Raw genomic sequence first — 18762 nt, 5'->3', positions numbered from 1 at the left:
AACATATCATTATACTAAAGACTACTTATGCAGACTTCAAGAAAATCAAAATAGTGTGGTCAAGAGGAGATTTGAATTTGGTCCCTATTAGGTTTAGGCTGGTTCAGAACTGACTAAATGGACATTTAGTCATTACATTTAAGGTTTTGTGCCACCTAACTTTGAGGTCAGTTTCCTGATGCATGTACTGCTTTACTAAGAATTATTCCAACAGAAAGAGGGAGAGAGTGTTCAAGATAGTAAACAACTAAGAATTACTGTATATACCCGAGTTTTTCAGCCCTTTTTTAGGTTGAAAAAGTCCCCCTTAGCTTATACTGTAGTCAAGGTTATTTATTATTTTAGTCTGTTGTTGTTGTTGTTGTTGTTGTTACATGTATAATTTTACTCTATTATTATTACATTTATTATTTTAATTTATTAATTATTATTATTACATTTATTATTTTACTTTATTATTACTGTTATTATTTTACTCTATTATTATTGGGAGGTTACGTATGCACATTTACAATGAAAGTTAGAATAATTATTTAATCAGAGTTGGGCAGTCTTATCTTAAATTACAGTTTTATGCAAATATTCAAATACTGATGGCTCAATTAATGTAATTGTATTGGTATATATTTTTATTTTGAAATTTACCAGTAGCTACTGCACTTCCCACCCTCGCCTTATACTTGAGTCAATCCATTTTCCCAGTTTTCCCAGTTTTCGTGGTAAAATTAGGTGCCTTGGCTTATATTCAGGTTGGCTTATATCCAAATAAATATCGGTATTTTTTCACAACTGGATCCTCAGTTAAATTTAGTACCCACATCTTGAGACAGCTCACACTTTTGCTGAGGCAATATTCACACAACAGACATGGTTATGGTCCTCACAACCTCTGAGGGTGCCTGCCATAGATGCAGGCGAAACGTCAGGAGAGAATGTTTCTGGAACATGGCCATACAGCCTGAAAAACTTACAGTAACCCAGAAGTCTTTGTCCAAAGTCTTTTGAATGTCCAAGTAAACAGTATCTAAAACGCTGCATATTTTCTCACTAAAGTCAATAGGATTTCTGAGCAATTTAAAAAATCTAGATGCAATCATATAAAGATTTTGAACTAAATCCTGGGTTTGTAGGCAGATTCCTCAAAATGATTTATTCTCAATTTACTCTTAATGTCTCACCTATAAAATTTTGTGTTTTGTCTGTTTGTTTTGTTTTGTTCTGTTAGAAATGTAATACAATTGGTTGCCCTTGACACGATAAATAAAAAATAAACCTATAAAATTGATACAATATCAGCTTTAAAAAGATAAGAATATGGGGACATCACAAGAAGGCCTTCTGTGTATGTCAGAGAGAAAGCGAGAATGAATACGGAATAAATGATTAACAGGCCTTGTTATTCAATGTTTTGTGCTATGAATATACTAAGCTGTTGAATGCTCAGTCTCCTATCCTAGTCATGTCTGGAATATGTTATTCTCATCTTGGGAGTCTTGGTCCATAAAGAAAGTTGCTTTTACTCAGACAGATTCAGAAACGCCAAGTCAGAAAAAAACAGAGACTCCCAATGAAAGCTTCCCTGTGTTCCACTGTAGCTATTTTAAATGCTTGTAAACCTTATGACTATGGAAGTACAACGCATTTAAATTCACAAGGGCAGATATTATCATTGTTGTGATGCTGCTATTCCACTCATCCACTTTAGCATCACAGAATCTATTGGCTGATCTCTCCTACTCTCACAGTACTGTTTGTCTTATTGTTGATATACAGCTTCAAGTATTGAGAAATATGCCTCTGAAGACCCTTCTACACTATACTAAAATGCGAGCAGGAAACGGATTAAAAACTCGCATTCTAGTCCCCACCCTCAACCCAAAACCCAGACAGGGGTGGCTACAAGGTATCCCCATTGAAATTGGGGATAGCATGTATCCTCAAAGCCCAAATCCCCCCCCCCCCCAAACTTACTGAAAAGGGTCCCTGGCAGGCATTAAGCCTCTACTCGTGTCCTCCTGAGTGGAGGAAATGACACCTGAAGAGGTTGGGGGGGGGGGGGGTGAGAAGGAAAATCCCTCCACCTCTGTCTCCCAAGCCTCCTCACATGTCATTTTCTCCACTCAGAAAGACATGAGGAGAAGCTTCAATTAATGCGGAATAAACCAAGGAAACTCAGTTTTCTAAGCATTAATTTACTTTTACCAGAGATGTTGTTAGGTCATCTCTTGTAAAAACAAGACAGATCAATCTGGAAGGGCCCCGACTCTCAGGGGACAGAAAATCAAACTTCATGAAAGTGTCAGAAGGTGTATCTACACTGTAGAATTAATGCAGTTTGGAATCCCTTTAACTGCCATGGCTATGGAATCCTGGGATTTGTAATATTATGATGCACCAGCACTATTTGGCAAAGAAGGCTTGTAAAATGACAACTCCCAGGATTCCCTAGCTTTGAACCATTTCAGTTAAAGCGGTGTTAAACTGCATTCATTCTATAGTGTAGATGTGTGTGTTTGTGTTTCATCTTACCTAGATGAATCTTGTTTCATCTTCGCTAGGGACTAATACTCCTAAGCTTTTCCATACACAAAGAAATCATGAGACAAAAGGGTAGTATCTGGATATATTGTCACAAATATAACCTCAGTAATTTCAATTTGTAGTATTGGACTAGGGATCTTATCACACCTGACCCTGTGCCATTTAGCCAGCAAGTATGTTGATGAGGAAGCATTGTAGGACCTCATCACAGTTACCAGTTTAAGCATCCTAGGATGCTTGCCAGCCAGTTTAGGGACAGATTGGGATGTGGTCCATCACATGACATCCCTGAACTTCTGACGGAGGCCCCGTCTCTAACTGGTGTGTAAGCATCCTAGGATGCTTCCTTGTCAACATGGAAAGGCTCCTGTGTTGTGCCAGGTCTACTGGAGCCAGCACACTTCTGCCCTGGTTAGGTGATTCTTCCTCCATATGATGGGGGAAGCATCGCTGTGCCTGCCGTTTTGCCATGCTTGATGGTGAAACAGCACTGGGGGCGGGGGAATATGTGATAAGGTCCCTAGGACACTTCCATGCCAGTTGGGAGCAGGGCCTCTGCTGGAAGTTGAGGAACATCGTGTGATGGGCTGTGCGTTCAAATGTCCCTCAAGTGCCTGGCAGGTGTCCTAGGATGCTTAAATTGGTAAGTGTGATGAAGTCCTAAATAGTCTACTATGCCTTGAATTCCCCACCTTTTTCACAGATGCAATCTTTTCTTTTTCCATGGTTCAGATCTTATTTATTTCTAAGTATTAACTATTTTCTCTTTCATAATACTGAATTATTATTTAACTCCTAGTTTGTTGTAGCAAAAACAAACAAATAGAAGACAAACACACACCCCAAGTGCTGTGCTCCCTGAATGCAGAGGTGGACTACACATACAAGCCCAAGTCTCCCAACCTAGCTTTCCAAGATATCCTCTTTTTTAATTTAAAAAGTTCCTTTATGCCCTCTGAGAAGGCTGTAGGAGGAAATCTGCCATGTTTTGGAGGCCCTTAAAATACTGTATGACTGAACAAATATTTCCCAAAATTGAATGCTTTTTCCAATTTGAAATGCTACCCAGTTTTATTTGGAACTGGACTTATCCCATTCCCTTCCCTCCACTTTTGCCCTCCTACTTAGGTATGGCTTTTTATCCCAACCGTCCCAAGTGGAAAACAAAAAGTTAAATGTATTCTACAGTTTAAGTGTGGCCACTGAGAAGCCCTCGACTCACATTCTAGTCAAATGTTGATCCCCTCTAGATGGGAAACAAAGGAATCTCCTTTTCTCCCCTAAACCTTTGATAAAGCAGAGACTGATAGAAGGAAAAGCAATGTTAGGTATCATTGACCCAAATCATTTCTACTTTAGTGGTTATCTCTGACTTATAGAATTTGTGCCTATAAGCAAAAATATTAACCAGGTACCATAAGGATGGCAGAAGGAAGTTCACTGCCATTCTTGCTATTGCATTTTGCACTAACTGAAATTTCTGAAGACTGCTCAAAATTAATCCTAAAACATTAAGATGTTATGGGAACTGTAATTGTCACTGTCCAAACTGCAAGCATGGTTCTTCAGGGTAAATAATACTCCATCTAAAACAGCTTTAAAATGCTACCACTCTCCTATCTGGAGTACCTGTTACTACCTGTATTCACTGTCTTAGTCATCAACGCATCCATTACTGTTTCCAGGTACAGAATATCAATTTTAAAAGATGTCTGGGAGAAACAAAGAAAAAGAGCTCTGTGTGCTTTCTACTTACTTAGAAACACTAGGTATCTCCAAAAAGTCTATTTTAATCAGTTAATGTATTTGTTAAAGTATATAGGAAATATTCTTTTCCTCTATAGGGAGGAGGTGGAAAACATGTAGCCCACCAGATGTTGCTGGACTGCAGTTCCCAGCATTGCTCATCACTGATTTTGCTGGCTAGATTTGCTAGCAGTTGCAGTCCAACAATACTTGAGAAAGTGCTGTAGGGCAGCATATTCCAGTGCCCAAGTTGTGAAAAATAAGTTCACCAGCACAACCTTTTGAAATTGACGCACAAGGAAAGACTGAAATGATTGTCAAAGTGATATCCACTAAACCCATCTGTATCAGGCAGTCCAAAAGGATACATGGATCAATGGTATCAAATGTCATTGAAAAATCCAGCAGAAATCCAAAAGGGCATTTTCCAACCCCTGATCAAAGTAAACCATTGATTGAAGAACTCCTAAGGCAGTCTTTACTTACTTACTGCAATGATAACAATTGCAGTGGTTATCATGAAATGTAAGTGTATCACACAATTTAAACAGATCAAAACAACATAAGATTTTAAGATGAAGGAATAATGTAAGCATATTAAAAAACAAAAAGCATACAAACTGCTTTTACAAGTTAGATGGATAAAAACAAAGTGGGCTAAAACAATTTACATATAAGTTTTGGGGGGAAATCAATTAAGTCCCCAAGGCTTTAACAAAGAAAAAACATGTTTTAGCTTGACAACATTTTAGCATGGCATTAGCACAAAGGGACGTGCATTCCACAGATGTGAAACCATGTCAAAGGGAGATCTTCTCCTCTGTCTTTCCCAGTGTATTGACCCCACAGTTGAGACACTGAGAAGGGCTTCTCCAGGAGATCTCTGTTCTTGGGCTAGTTTATATATGGAAAAGCATCCCCAAACTATCAAGGTCCCAAGACCTCTGTGACTGATGATAATTAGTTCAAATTGTGATAAAAAGAAGTGCTTTCTGTCTCAAATGAATCTTCATCTATTGTGCTAATTGTTTGTGGTTCCTGCAGAAGAGTATATTTTTAGGGAGTGTAGGGCTGTATATTCACAACCTAGGCTCCCTGGTTGCTCTTTGTAACCGAGATGGAAAGAATTTGTCCAGCAATTTTGAAAAAGCTATACTTCAGCAAATATATTACTTCCCATGCAAGTGTGTCTTTTTTCCTATTGCCCTTTATGTGAGGTGCAGCAGAAGGATTGTATAATTTTTTGCAACCAGTTGTCTGTAGCATTTGAAGCTGTAGTCCACTAGAGGGAACTGCAGAATCAGATGCTTTCAACTGACGGAGTTGAGAACTAAGGCTACCGCAAATTACCAGGCAGCCACAGAACTTTGGCTTCATAATAAACTCTTTGTTCCTTGAGCGGAAGCCACATTAAATCATACAAGGCAAGCATGTGGTTGCCAGCTACCCATTTCCGATGGCTGCTCCAACTGTTTCCGAATCCCCTCTGTCCCACCTCCCTGATCTCATATCCTTGCCTCCCCACACCCTCCACCCACATGCTTCATTCTCCATGTCCTCCACTTTGTTTTACTGAACATCTCCACCTACTTCTCCTGGCTCATGTGCCTTAATCTATAACCCTCCACCCTTTGTCCCCATCTATTGTTTGTCTCTCCTGTCTCCACCTCACACTCTGAGGTTGCATACACCTGTCCCACCCTGTCCCACCCCACCCAGCCCACCTTTTCTTTTCTTTGGAAATCCACACCCTTTCACTCCCTGAGATCTCCTCCCCTCAAAAAAGTGCCTATTATTGTGATTCCACGGATGTCTTCAATGGTGTTACACCTTGTATATTACTGACCCAGCCCTGTCCATTCTAATTTCAGGGATAATTACCAAACAAATGTTGATTTGAGATAAATCAAATACACGTATGTAAAGATGTGTTTATTATAAAGTGTTATTTATAATGTGTTTAAACTGTATTTATAATGTTTATTATAAAGTGTTATTTATAATGTGTTTAAAACTGTATTTGTGGTTTACATTTGTTGCCATGGCCTAGCTGTGAGGGATAGGTTGCCATGGTGACAAGACAAAGCCTCAGAGGAGGTGGGCGGAGCTTAAGGAGGAAAAGGTTTGAAAGTGGCAGTTAAGCTCCAGTCCGGTGGAAGAGACCCGGGGAAGAGGATAGCCAGTTAGGGCTCTGTTGTGAAGCTGTGAGAATTCAGTAGTTCCTAGAATTTGTGAATATTTCTTCAGCAAGAGAGCTGAAGGTGTTACCTTGTTAGATTGCTTAGGTTAAAAGAATCTAACAGAGGGGGTTTGCAGGATTGCCAGTAAGGAAAGACTGGTGTTCAGTGGTTTGTTCCGAGTATAGGGCAAACAGTGTGGACATTCACAATAGGGAACTCTGAAGTAGTATAAGCACTTCATTAAAGAAGAAGTTTGTAGAATTGTATCATCAGAAACATGTATCTCAAACCAGCCATTTTGTAACATCAAGCCTTGTGCCAAGTTCAAACTCTCAAAACTGCAACAATTACGTTCTGTTAACAATAAAACTTGTTCTCTTTGTATTTCAAACCTGCCTCCTTCATTGCTTTTATGCTTGGTGCATTCCACACTACCAGCGTCACCTCACAACACAACTAAGGATAAATAGAGACACAAACCAGCGTCTCTAAACATATTGGTGGCAGCTTAATTGATATCTAAAAGAAGGTTCCTCACAGAATATTGGCGGCATTAAAGATTAGTGCTTCTTTACAACGTAGAACTAGAACAAATGAAGAACAAGATTTCATTCTGGCATGAGCATTCATTTGAAAACATGTGAAGAGCCGTCTGTACTCTTATGCATAAGATAACTGAAAATCCTGAAGACAGAAACATCCTAGTTGTGCATCAGTACCCCCAGTGTTATTATTCAAAATGATTATCATTCTCTTCTGTCTATTTTTATTTTTTGTTTTTTTGCCAAATGGTTCAGTAGTTGTATGATGCATCGTTAGAGAAAGGGGTGCGGATGAAGCTTGCTTACAGCTGGGCAGAACAGAAGATTCAGGCCTAGGTGTTCTTTGTGTGACCTTCCTTCCTTCCTCAAGGCTTACCAGGAAATCCGTCAGTTTGCTGCTGTGAGAGGGCACCTAGTAATGCATTAAAGCATGGGCCAGTCACGGGGGGGGGGGGGCACAGTGAACCTTTTCATTTTCTGTCCCCACAACAAGTAATTTGGTAAACCCATTCAATTTCAACAACAAACTCACTGAATAACACTGAGCTGCCCTTCTCCACACCTATGTTTACTTTACCTTACCCTAGAGTGAATATCCTATCCTTTGGCTTGGGTCACATGAGGAAAGTGTCACCCTCACAGAGAGGCCCCATGCTGAATTCACCTATCTGATGTCATCTTTGTTTTGTCAAATCAGTTCCAATGTATGGAGATTTTGAGGGGAAGCAATCACAGGGGTTTCTGTGGTTGAGAGTATATGATTTTCCATGCATGAGTTTCCATAGCTAAGCAGAGAACTGAATCCTGATCTCCAGAGTTTTAATCCAGTATACAAACCAGTATAACACACTGGCTGTCAATGTATCAAAGAATTTATTTCTGAATATACTTGCAACTATATACAATATATGTTATGGAATGTGAATTGAAGCAAGGACTAGAGTACCATTATTGTTAAAATTCAACACCATCTACACTGACTGTTTAATGCAATTAAAGGTAGCTTGAAACTGCTTTGGCCACAAATGTGGCCAAAAGAAAGGCTTTACTGTATACCAGTGCTCTGTGGTTTATGTAATCACCATTTGCTAAAACGTTCCAGATTTCCTGTGTAATCATTTATATAACAAAACCACTTTCTTTCATACTGGTTTGAAACTGCATTAGATGGTCAGTGTAGATGGGACCTAGATGTCTGCCATAGCCTTATTGCTTTAGAGTACAGAAGCATGAGAATGCATTTTAAGGCAAAAGTGTGCTGACCTTCCTTGTTACTCTTGGGATAGGCTTGGCAGAGTATCCCAAAGAGTAAATGTAAGCTTTCAGTGAGTTCCATGTAGGAACTGTACCTTTTTTGCTTCCCCTCAAGTCAGAAGCATTCCATTCAGCATCTGTGGTGTAAATCAATGTGCAGGAAGGCTATGTGAGTGAGTAGCTGTCAAAGCCCCTCATGTCTGGGTGAAAACATTTAAGACTCCTGTGCAAAACAGGAAAAGGAAGCCATTTGGTTGGAGCCTTCAAACTTGGTTTTGTTTTATTTATTTTTTATTGCAAAGCATTTTTGTCCCCCTCCTTCCTGCCTGTTTGTCAACAGATGTATGCTGGAGGGAACCTACTCTTTGGGAGCAACATTTTCAACGGATACAACTACAGCAAGAGGGACCTGCTGAAGCAAATCGAACAAGTTTGCAGTGCATGCAAGATGGGCCACTTCCTGCCACCAAGTTTCAAATTTAGGTAAAATAGGAAAGGCATTGGTGGGAAAGATGGGAGTGGGGAGAGGGGATGCAATGTCATGCAGAGGTTTCTGGTTACCATATAAACTACAGAGACCAAAGTATAAAATGTCCAAGAATGGGATGGGATGTTATGAGAAAAATGCTTCATGTTTAAATTTGTTGTCAGCTACTGTAGTTGCAGACACAAAACAAAAGTAGACAGCAAAACAAAGCAGGAAGAATTAACATATTCATTCTTTCTTGCTGTGTTTCAGGTTCCTAAATTTAGAAATACAGATTCATTACAAATGTTAAGTTGCTTAATAGTTTCACTTTTAATTGATCTATAATATTTACAAAAAGTCATATACAAATATTATCAATATTACCAATAGCTTGCTTTTGACTCAAAGTTGTTTTAACAATCCAGAGAATGAGACAAAATTTAGAAATTTCTTGACAACACTCTTACAAATGAGAGAAATCTGCTTTTGCATAGTAAATAGCTTCACCCATTGTTAGAAGGCAGGGAAAGTGGCAATTTTTGGGTTGCTAATCCATAAGAGTCAGAATGACCATTAAGCACATGCTCATATCTCATCAGCCTTTTTGGAAATGTGAGATTTAAAAAATACTTTCACAACTGATTTGAGCACTGTCATTTCCCATCAGCTTTGATATTTAGTGCCAGAAAAAAATGTAATCTTTTTCAGACTGAAAGCCAAAGGCTACTTCACAGTCCATCATATTTTGTAAAGGGAAGAAGAAACCAATACATCCATGTCATGTGCAGAGTGACATGCCATTGCTTTGTTAGCATCACAAACCAATTGGACATGTGTGTGCACCAGTTTTTTATTTGTGCTAAAGTGCTGAAGCACTTCAAAAAGTAATTAAAATGAGCTTGGTTGCTACTTCTGTCTAGGTCACTAAAACTGCAATCCTGTACTTGCCTTCTGAGAGTAAGCTTAATGGGCTTTACTTCTGGAGAAGTACACTGTTGCACTCCAGGCCAGGAAAGCCCTCTGACTTTAAACACCACACAGCTGAGTAAAAATGCAAGCTGTTTATTGAAGATAATTAAAAAGCAGTAGCAGTAAAACCACTCCATAAAAATAGGTAACTCCAATTAGGTAGAAAGATAGGCAGAAACAAATAGTCCAGGAAATAAGTACATCAGAGTTCATGAAAAACAAATACAGAAACTTCCAAGGTAAAGCTACAAAACTTGACTCATGAACTCAAACAAGGCACTTAATATATACAAAATCCTGGGAATTCTCTGGAAGCAATTAATGCCCCCTTCCAGGGACCATACCATCATCCCCAAACCCTTCAGAAACATTCTCATCAGAAAAGACACTTTGAACAAGAATCCCATTGTCATTCTCTGCATATAAGGAAACCTCATCATAAGAAACATCATTAGGTACATGACCCTCAGAAACATCATTGTCATTCCCAACATCCAGAGTACCCTGATCATTAGACACAATCACAGGCTGAATTCCAACATACTCATAGTATTGCCCCTTTAAATACTGTAGCTGCTCTGAAACACAGATTTCTGTAAAACCCAGTAGTAATCATATTCAGGTGTGGCCTTCCTAAGCATTAGCGTGAAACATAAGGCAGCACCCTATGAGAGGCCAATTCAATAATTTTTCAGTGTGTCCATACTGCACAGCATGAGTATCATAGAGTTGTTTACATTGTTGAAAAAAATCTGTTAGGTGCTGCATTTTCTGCTCAGTCTTTGGTGTTCCCATAACACCACACACATTACAAATTGTGGTGAGATTGCCATAACTGGTCACAACTTCTTCTTCAGAACTTAGCCTGCATTTCCAATCCTTTGCATTGTTTTTAGCCACATGGCTGTCAGTGGTTGTCAACCTGTGGGTCCCCAGATGTTTTAGCCTTCAACTCCCAGAAATCCTAATAACTGGTAAACTGGCTGAGATTTCTGAGAGTTGTAGGCCAAAATATCTGGGGACCCACAAGTTGAGAACCACTAGATTCTTTACTATTTTTATTGTTTATTCCATCATGCATGTGAATAAACATATTTTCTCTCAAGTGGAGTAGCGCTAATACTGATATGTGAGTATTAGCACACATTAACCTTAAAAAAAATCGGGAAAGAGCCACTTTCTGGTAGGAATGTTTACCTCACGTCCCACCCAGTTCTACTACCAGGAACTCCTTCCCCAACAACAGATGACGTCATCAGATGGGCTGCTGGAATCGCCACATATTGTGGCAAATCTAGTGGTGCCCATTGGGAGGTGTGGGGCACCCATCAGCTCACACTCTGTATCACCTAGCTCACCTGTTGCTGCATCCTACAGGAGGAAGTGTCTCCCCCCCCCCCACTCTCTCTCTCTCTCTATATAGTATATTTAAAATAGAATAGTCAGGGGAAAGAAGGGGAAAGGGGGGGGAAAGGGGGGAGGATGGGTGTGGTATAGCCATTGTTAATAGATTAATTTCTAGAATATTTAAGAGTTAGGGGAAGAAAAGGGTTGAAGGGACAGAGGGAGACACATTATACTGAATTATAGTTATTACATCTAATTCTTCATTGCTACTACCGTTACACACATTACTTAAAAATATTACAAATTCCATACACCCCTAAAACAAAAAGAGGAGCAACATTGTCATCTAATTTCAAACAGTCCTATCTTATATTTTCTATATTATTCCATATTCTTCTGTTCCAGTTCTTCTTTCATTAAAAGTTCATCTTGATTTCAGTTGAACGTGGGAAGTTTCTAGTATTGCTGATGTGGCAGCATGCACGGGTTTGCCTTCCCTTTTATCACAGAGCGCCACTGGAAGTAACTGTGTGTTGTGGATTGGAAGTCTGTGGACTCCATGGCAAAAGAGAAGGTGAACTGGTGGATGGTGCCAAATTTATCCCCCTTCTACTGAGGAATAGCTAGCCACCTAGGAACCCCCCTTTAAAAATGATAAAAGGCTGTTGACTGTTAAGAAAAACAACAGTGCCAGGTATATCATCTTGCTCTATTCTCTTTCTAAGTATTGTTCTGAGCCTAAAAGGAAACTAATCATTCTAATGGAAAGAAGAAGAAAAATTAAAAATCATTGGACAGTTGATAGATAGCACTTTTCTCTCGAGGTTACGAAATGAACATTGTAAAAAGAAGAAAACTTGTAGGAGAGGGAAGTTCTCGGTCACCTGTAAACATTGCTTTATGGTGTCCAGTTTTAAGGTGTCAGGTCAAGGAGAGCAGGTGTCACTTGAACTCCACTTCAGGCAGCAAAAAATCTACAGGTTGTTATAGGTATAGTTATTTACCCTAGAAATCAATAAAGGGAGAGATACCATCTGCCGTCCATACAAGATTCTAGCATGTGGTTCAATGTCTTGAATCTGGAGGACATGAAACCACATGGTTGAGGAATTGGGCAAGAGATCAATCTAGATAAATAGAGCCAAAATTTGGATGAAACCCAGCTAATCTGGTAATATTTCAATTTAGTGCCAAAGGAAAGGCCTCAAAGCATTTTTTAAAGGCCAAGTAAGCAGCAAACGGGCCAGTTACTGCTACAGATGAAGCCATTTCCAGTAGGGATCACATCCAGTAATGTATGTGTATGTGTCTTCAGTTGTTGATTTATGGTTACCCATGTATTTGAAAGAATTTTCTTAGGCATTGAATACTCAGTGGTGGTTTTCCTAGTTCCTTCCTCTAAAATACAGCATCTATTCCAAAACTATGGCTCAATGTGGCTTACAAATTTAAACAAGTACAATAGTTAAAAGATACAGGAGCTCAGCATTAAAATGAAATTAAGCTATTAATAACATTAAAAAAACTTATAACACAGGTTTTTTTTAAAAAAAAAGCAGCATAATTATTAATTACAATCAAGATGAGTTTTCCCACAACACACATAACATGAAGGGAGTTTATATTATATCATTCCTTGTGTCTTTTTCTGGCTCTCCATGTTTTTAAGGGCTGATCAATATGTTTTTCCACACTTTTGGAGCCCCTTTGTCAGGGAGTCACTAGTTAAATGAGAGCAGATTACAGATCATTTTGTCTTGACATACTCTAATTATTATTTATTTATTTATTTATTTATTTATTTATTTGTATCCCACCACCATTTCCCAGAAGGGACTCGGGGCAGCTCACAGAAAGCACTGAATAGTGCAACAATATACAAATACAACAAAATAAAGAAAAGTAAAAATGAATAACAATAAAATTGACCCAATTATACTTAAAACAACAATAAACCCCTATTAATGTAAAAGATACAATTAAACCCAGCAAGCTACAGAAATAGTGGCTGTGTACAATATTAGTCCCTATAAAGTGCAGAAGTAACTCACCAAGTCCTCAAATATAGTGATTAAGGCAATTTTGGAGTGAAACATTTATGTATTAGGTTGGTTATCTCCTCTTGGCCCACCAGATTCCTTTAAGTAATGCACAACAGAGAAAAACATTTAAAAATGGGCCAAAATGTTTCTAAATATTTTAAAACACACCATTAAAATAATTCCCCAAACCAAACCTGGTTTTGAGAAGCAAAGGCTTGTTTGGGTTTCTCAAAAGAGATAGAATTGGCTGCCTTCTCTTGGAAGGTAGTTCAACACCAGAGATGCAAATACAGTCTCAACTGCTTTTCAGGTGATGAGACTCGCAGCAGGGTCTTCATCCAGGATCTCTGATTCTGAACAGGTTATTACAGAAGAAGAAGAAGAAGGACATGGAGATGGTTAAGATAATCTCAGAGCCCTTCTACACCAATGATATAATGCAGTTTGAAGCAGGTTCGAATCCACAGGGGTCACAAAATGTGCACTGCTAATTCGCAGTGTAGTGTGCACCCAAAGATATATCACTCATTTTTAAAGTCCCAAGAAAGTTGTGTCAAAAAATGTGCTGCAGCAGATGCCAGCGTTTCCGAGATCCATGGTGGAATTGGCTCCACAAAATATAGAGCAGATTGGAGATACTCACTCCTGCTGAAGTACAGTAAAAGATCCAGAATGTGGGCTGCCAAAATGCCACAAGGGCATGGCTGGGTAGCAGGGGGCTAATTGACCCTCTAGGAGGGTAATTGATTGCCCCCACTCTTGTCTGTCACTTTCCCCTTTTTCACCCTTTATGCATCCAGAACACTAATTCACATCACTGCTGGAAATGGAGGAAAGTGTAGGTTTCATATTCCATGTACCGTAATCACCATCCTGACCTCAAACCAGTTCCAAGCATGACTGACAGTCTGAGCACGCACACAATGAAACCAGTTCCTCCTAAACTCGTTCCAACCTGAATTATAGTGTCAGGGTAGATGCATCCTCAAACCTGACCTCTGCATTTTACAGTAGCTGAAGGTTTTGCACACATTTCATGGACAGCTGCACATATTTGCTATTGTACTCCTCCAAGAATTTTCAGTCTTATGACCCTAAGGTGAATCTATTATTATTATTATTATTATTATTATTATTATTATTATTATTATTTCCCACATTTCTAACCTGCCTTTCTCAACCCCTGAGGGGGAACTCAGGGCGGCTTACACCGGCAACAATTCTATGCCACAAGATAATACAAATATAAACAAATATAACAACAGTGTAAAACAGTAAATAGGACATTAAGTTAAATCTATCAAACTTTGCTGAAGCTGAGGATTTGTCCAGAATCACCCAGCGAGACCCCTTTCACACAACTGAATAAAATCCCACATTTTCTACTTTGAACTGGAATATATGACAGTGTGGACTCAGATAACCCAGTTCAAAGCAGATATTGTGGGATTTTCTGCCTTGATATTCTGGGTTATATGGCTGCATGGAAGGGCTCAGAGTTTCCATGGCTGAGCAGCAATTTAAACCCTAGTCTCTCAAAATCCTAATCCAACAGTCAAGCCGCTACCTATGCTGACAGCCCCACATAGGAGGCTTTACCTGGGCCTAGTTGGGAGATAACTAAGGTATGAACCACTCTGGCTGTAGTGTCCATGGTGCTGCACCTTTTAAAATCTCTGACCCCGTCCTTCCTGTTTTAAAATTCTTTTCATGTGATTTCCCACAGTAATGCTCTCCACCTGTCAAGGACTGCTGTGTCCCACAATGTGGGAAGGAAGGTCTCCTTCCTTCCTTCTTACATTGCACTATGGTCTGTGATTGCCACAGACAGACAATCCTATTGTCTCAGGAAAACTTGGGGGCGGGGGGATTGCATACCAGAAGAAAAAGGCAGAAACTCAAAAAATGTGAATGGTTCTCACTATTATTCTGTTAAAGGTAAATTTCCCACATGAGAATGTGCAGTGAAATGCATTTAAACTTTATATGTCTTGTTTTGTTCACTCCACTTCCCTTTGCCCCTTCATATACCCCCCCCCCTTAAAAAGCTAGGAAACAGTTTTCTCAATCCCAAATCATTCCTATATCTTATGTGCACTGATGAGATTAAGTAAAAAACTAAAATTACTAGTCCATACTATACACACGTCAAAAGTTGTGGAAATAGATTAAAATACACAAATAGATCAAAAGGATGAGTGTTCCTCAAAGGTGCTTAATTTATTTTGCACTGAAAATATTGCCTTCCCTCAATCTATTCTGGATGTACTCACATAGTCCCAATTATTCATCAGCAACAAGAGGTCATGTTCCCACCTGTCAGCCTTGCACTTAGGAGTGCATTATTTTATGCAGCGTGGGTCTCATATGCAGCCATTGAACAAGATTTACAGACTTTTAGGAGTGTAGTAAGTTGAGGAGCGGCATCCATTCAAAGCATGTAGCTAGATGTGTACAAATGAGTAAGCCATTTACAACAGAAGACTCGTGTTTGCTGGTCCCTGTACTATTTTCTCTGACAGCATTCAAGGAGGCTAGAGGACTTACTTTTCTGGCAACCTTGATAGCTGGGACAGCATTAATTTAAGTTATCTCCCACTTCATATCTGGCTTATAAAGTAGTTGTTATTGGACTTTTTCATTAATTGTGTATGTAATTCTAAAGGTAAGATATTTCATATTTTAGAAACTGCATAAAAACTACGTTCCCTCCATTTTGAAAGTAGTGATAATCACAGTGTATTGTGATCTATAATGGGGCAGGGGTTATTTTGTCATTTTATGTTATGCCTTTTTATAGTGCCTGAAATTTCAGAGCTTGTGATCATAGCAGGCACAAACCTGTAAAATTCTCATGGAAATAAGTAAGTAAGGGTCATTTTTGGTCATGTGAGCTCCACTCCATTGCCACCAGTAGAATTTTGCCATGCCTGTTTTGGGTGCGAGTGTGCCCATAGATTTTTAGGAAATGACCCATTCCCTGCTGATAACAAGATATGTCCATGTGAACTAGAAAGACCAGGAAATCTTTCATGCGTCACTGTGGTTTGCGTATCATTTACTGGGGGGATGAAGTGAGATAAGATGGAAAGCCAGTAAGCACTGGTCTTCCTTGTTTACAAGCCTTCTTGCTCTCTTAAAATAATCTGAATCCAGCAGATATAGTAGTGGGATAGCATGTTTTCACTGCAACCATTTTCCCAGGTCAGAAGCATAATTTGCCCCTGACTTCCTTCATGGGTATTGTAGCATCAAAATTCCATTTTGGGGGTTGTTGACTTTATATCAAACACCCTGACCAATCAGATCTTATTTCTAGAAATATAATAGTAAATGTATTCAGAACCACCACTCACATTCTACAATCAGATCTTGGTAACATTAATCAAATTATAGTTTTTATATCAAATAAGACATCAGGCAAGGAACTGGTACATCATATATTATTTTGGGCTGGGCAGTCCTGTAAAACAGAAGGAAAGGGGTCTCTTGTGTCAGAACTCTATACTCATGTAGCACTTGCAATATAAATACTGTATTTTCTTTTTAAAATTATTTTGAAGATTTGTTCTGTACTGTCAACTGAAGAAGGTCCAGATAAAGCTTGTTGAAGGCTTTGGATCATTACTATAAGATGTCCCCTGTCTCCTCTATTTTGTATGAGACATATGTTCAACTTATCCATCACAGTTCATTTGATATTAAGAGATTTAACTTATTCACATTTCACTTATTCATCTAGGATCTTCTGTGGAAATGACACCTTCATTTCTGTAACTCAGGCCCCATCTACATTGCCATTATAATACAGATCAAACTAAATGTTATGGTCTGTGTAAACCTATATAATGCAGTCTTACTTAACTGAACTGAATTATTGTGAGTCTACAGTACACTGACCATATAATGCAGTTCAATCTGCACGATAATGGCAGTCTAGATTGGGCCTCTGTTGTTCATCCCTTTCAAAGTAATATGGTTCACTGTGATCCATAGTTCCATGTATCCATGTGAAACTCTGGAATGTATCCCTGTGGATGTAGGGCAGTGCTTTTCAAGCTGTGGGTCCCCAGGTGTTATGGTCTACAGCTCCCAGAAATCCCAGTTTACCAGTTGTTAGGATTTCTGGGAATTGAAGGCCAAATATCTGGGGACCCACAAGTTGAGAACCACTGATAATAGGGGGTTGTACTATATATGACATCCTACTTGGCCTCATATCAAAGTGCATACTTGTTTTATGACTTCCTACCTTCTACTCTGTTCACCTGAAATAATTATTTAGTCAGGCATGAGGAGCTATAAATTGAAGTTTTCTTGTTGGAATAGTACTGTGGATCCAGGCCAAGAAGATGCCTTGACAGAAGTATGTAGAATGGAGAGCTGGGGATGTAGAAAAGAGTAAATTCTGAAATTCGTCATTTAGTTGAAAGAAAGAGGGAACCACAACTATTGCATCTGGGAAGGAGAAACCATGAATGAAGTGGATTTGGAAACCATTTGAGGAAACATGAAAATAGATAAGGTCATGGCCTATTGCACTTTCCACACTTTGTAAAGGCATTAATGAGGAAGAACTGGCAACGGGAGCAATAACACATGATGAGCTGCTCTTAACTTTTAATTATCCCAAACATCTTTTGGCACTGAATATTTTTTTGAGTTGTGAATCCAAAATAATTTCAAAGATGTCTGATCAGTCATGGAGAAGAATACCACTTTATTTAAGTCAAATGATCACATCCAGAAACTGGAGTGAAAATAAGGTCAACAAATTAGTGCCCTTGTGAATTCTATGGAGTTAATGCTACTCAGGATTGTAGAGTTTTCACTAAGTACTGAGGTGGTCACAGTCCAAATAGTGACTCACATATATATAAAAACACAGCAGCTGTGTTTCTTTCCCTGCTTGCCACTCTGAACAGCTTGGGGCTGGGGGCAGGAAAACTGACTGATGGCCGGTCAAATAGGATGCATTCGACATGGCAAAGGAATGCTAGAAAGTGGCAGAAAGGAAAATCTGTTCATCCAAAGGTCAGCTAAAGAAATATCTGGCACTGGCTTTCAGGAAGAGGTGAAGGTAGTTGGATTTGCTATGAGAAGGACAGGCTAAATAAATAAATAAGCAAACTCATTCTACATCCTGTCCTCTGCTTAGATTGCTACATGTTCACAGTGAATAATCAATATAGTTCTTGTTAGAACAAAGCAAGGTGGAGGAGTGAAAGGAAGGTGCACACCCAAGCACTTTTTCAAGACAAATAAGGCAAAACAAATGCATGATCCATGCCCTCTTCCAGTAGACGCCATTTCATTTCTTTATCAACACATACACACACAACCTTATTCACACATCACAAGGCATACTTAGTTCTTATTGGGCTGTTGAGAAGAGGAGTACTGGGTTTCCCTTACAAAAGGTTTCTTTTCTTTTCCTTTTTTTAAACTTCAAAAAAGCTTGGGACTCAGAGAACATATATATGGTATACAACTTACATCAGTGGTTCTTAACCTGTGGGCCAAAGATGACCAGTGGGCTGTGAGGATGAAAATCTGATCCGCGAGCCTCCTTCCTCTTTATTTTATTTTATTTCTGCTCCTTTTGCGCCACCTGCCACTTCTTTCTTGTCACTGACCAGCCCTGGCCTCTTGGATAGACCACATCAGCTCTA

General features: G+C 39.1%; 1 protein-coding gene across 1 annotated transcript in view; it reads left to right on the top strand.

The window, feature by feature from the left end:
• Nucleotides 1–18762, top strand: part of C2H3orf20 (chromosome 2 C3orf20 homolog) — a 63219-nt gene that overhangs the window by 28815 nt on the left and 15642 nt on the right. Inside the window, exon 13 of the mRNA XM_067465540.1 lies at nt 8604–8746. Coding sequence (XP_067321641.1) covers nt 8604–8746 — 143 coding nt within the window. The remainder of the gene's footprint in view (nt 1–8603; nt 8747–18762) is intronic.

The sequence above is a fragment of the Anolis sagrei genome, chromosome 2, assembly GCF_037176765.1.
Source record: "Anolis sagrei isolate rAnoSag1 chromosome 2, rAnoSag1.mat, whole genome shotgun sequence".
NCBI classification, from domain to species: domain Eukaryota; kingdom Metazoa; phylum Chordata; class Lepidosauria; order Squamata; family Dactyloidae; genus Anolis; species Anolis sagrei.
Note: the sequence above shows the minus strand (reverse complement) of the source record. Positions and strands in the feature narration are given on the sequence as shown.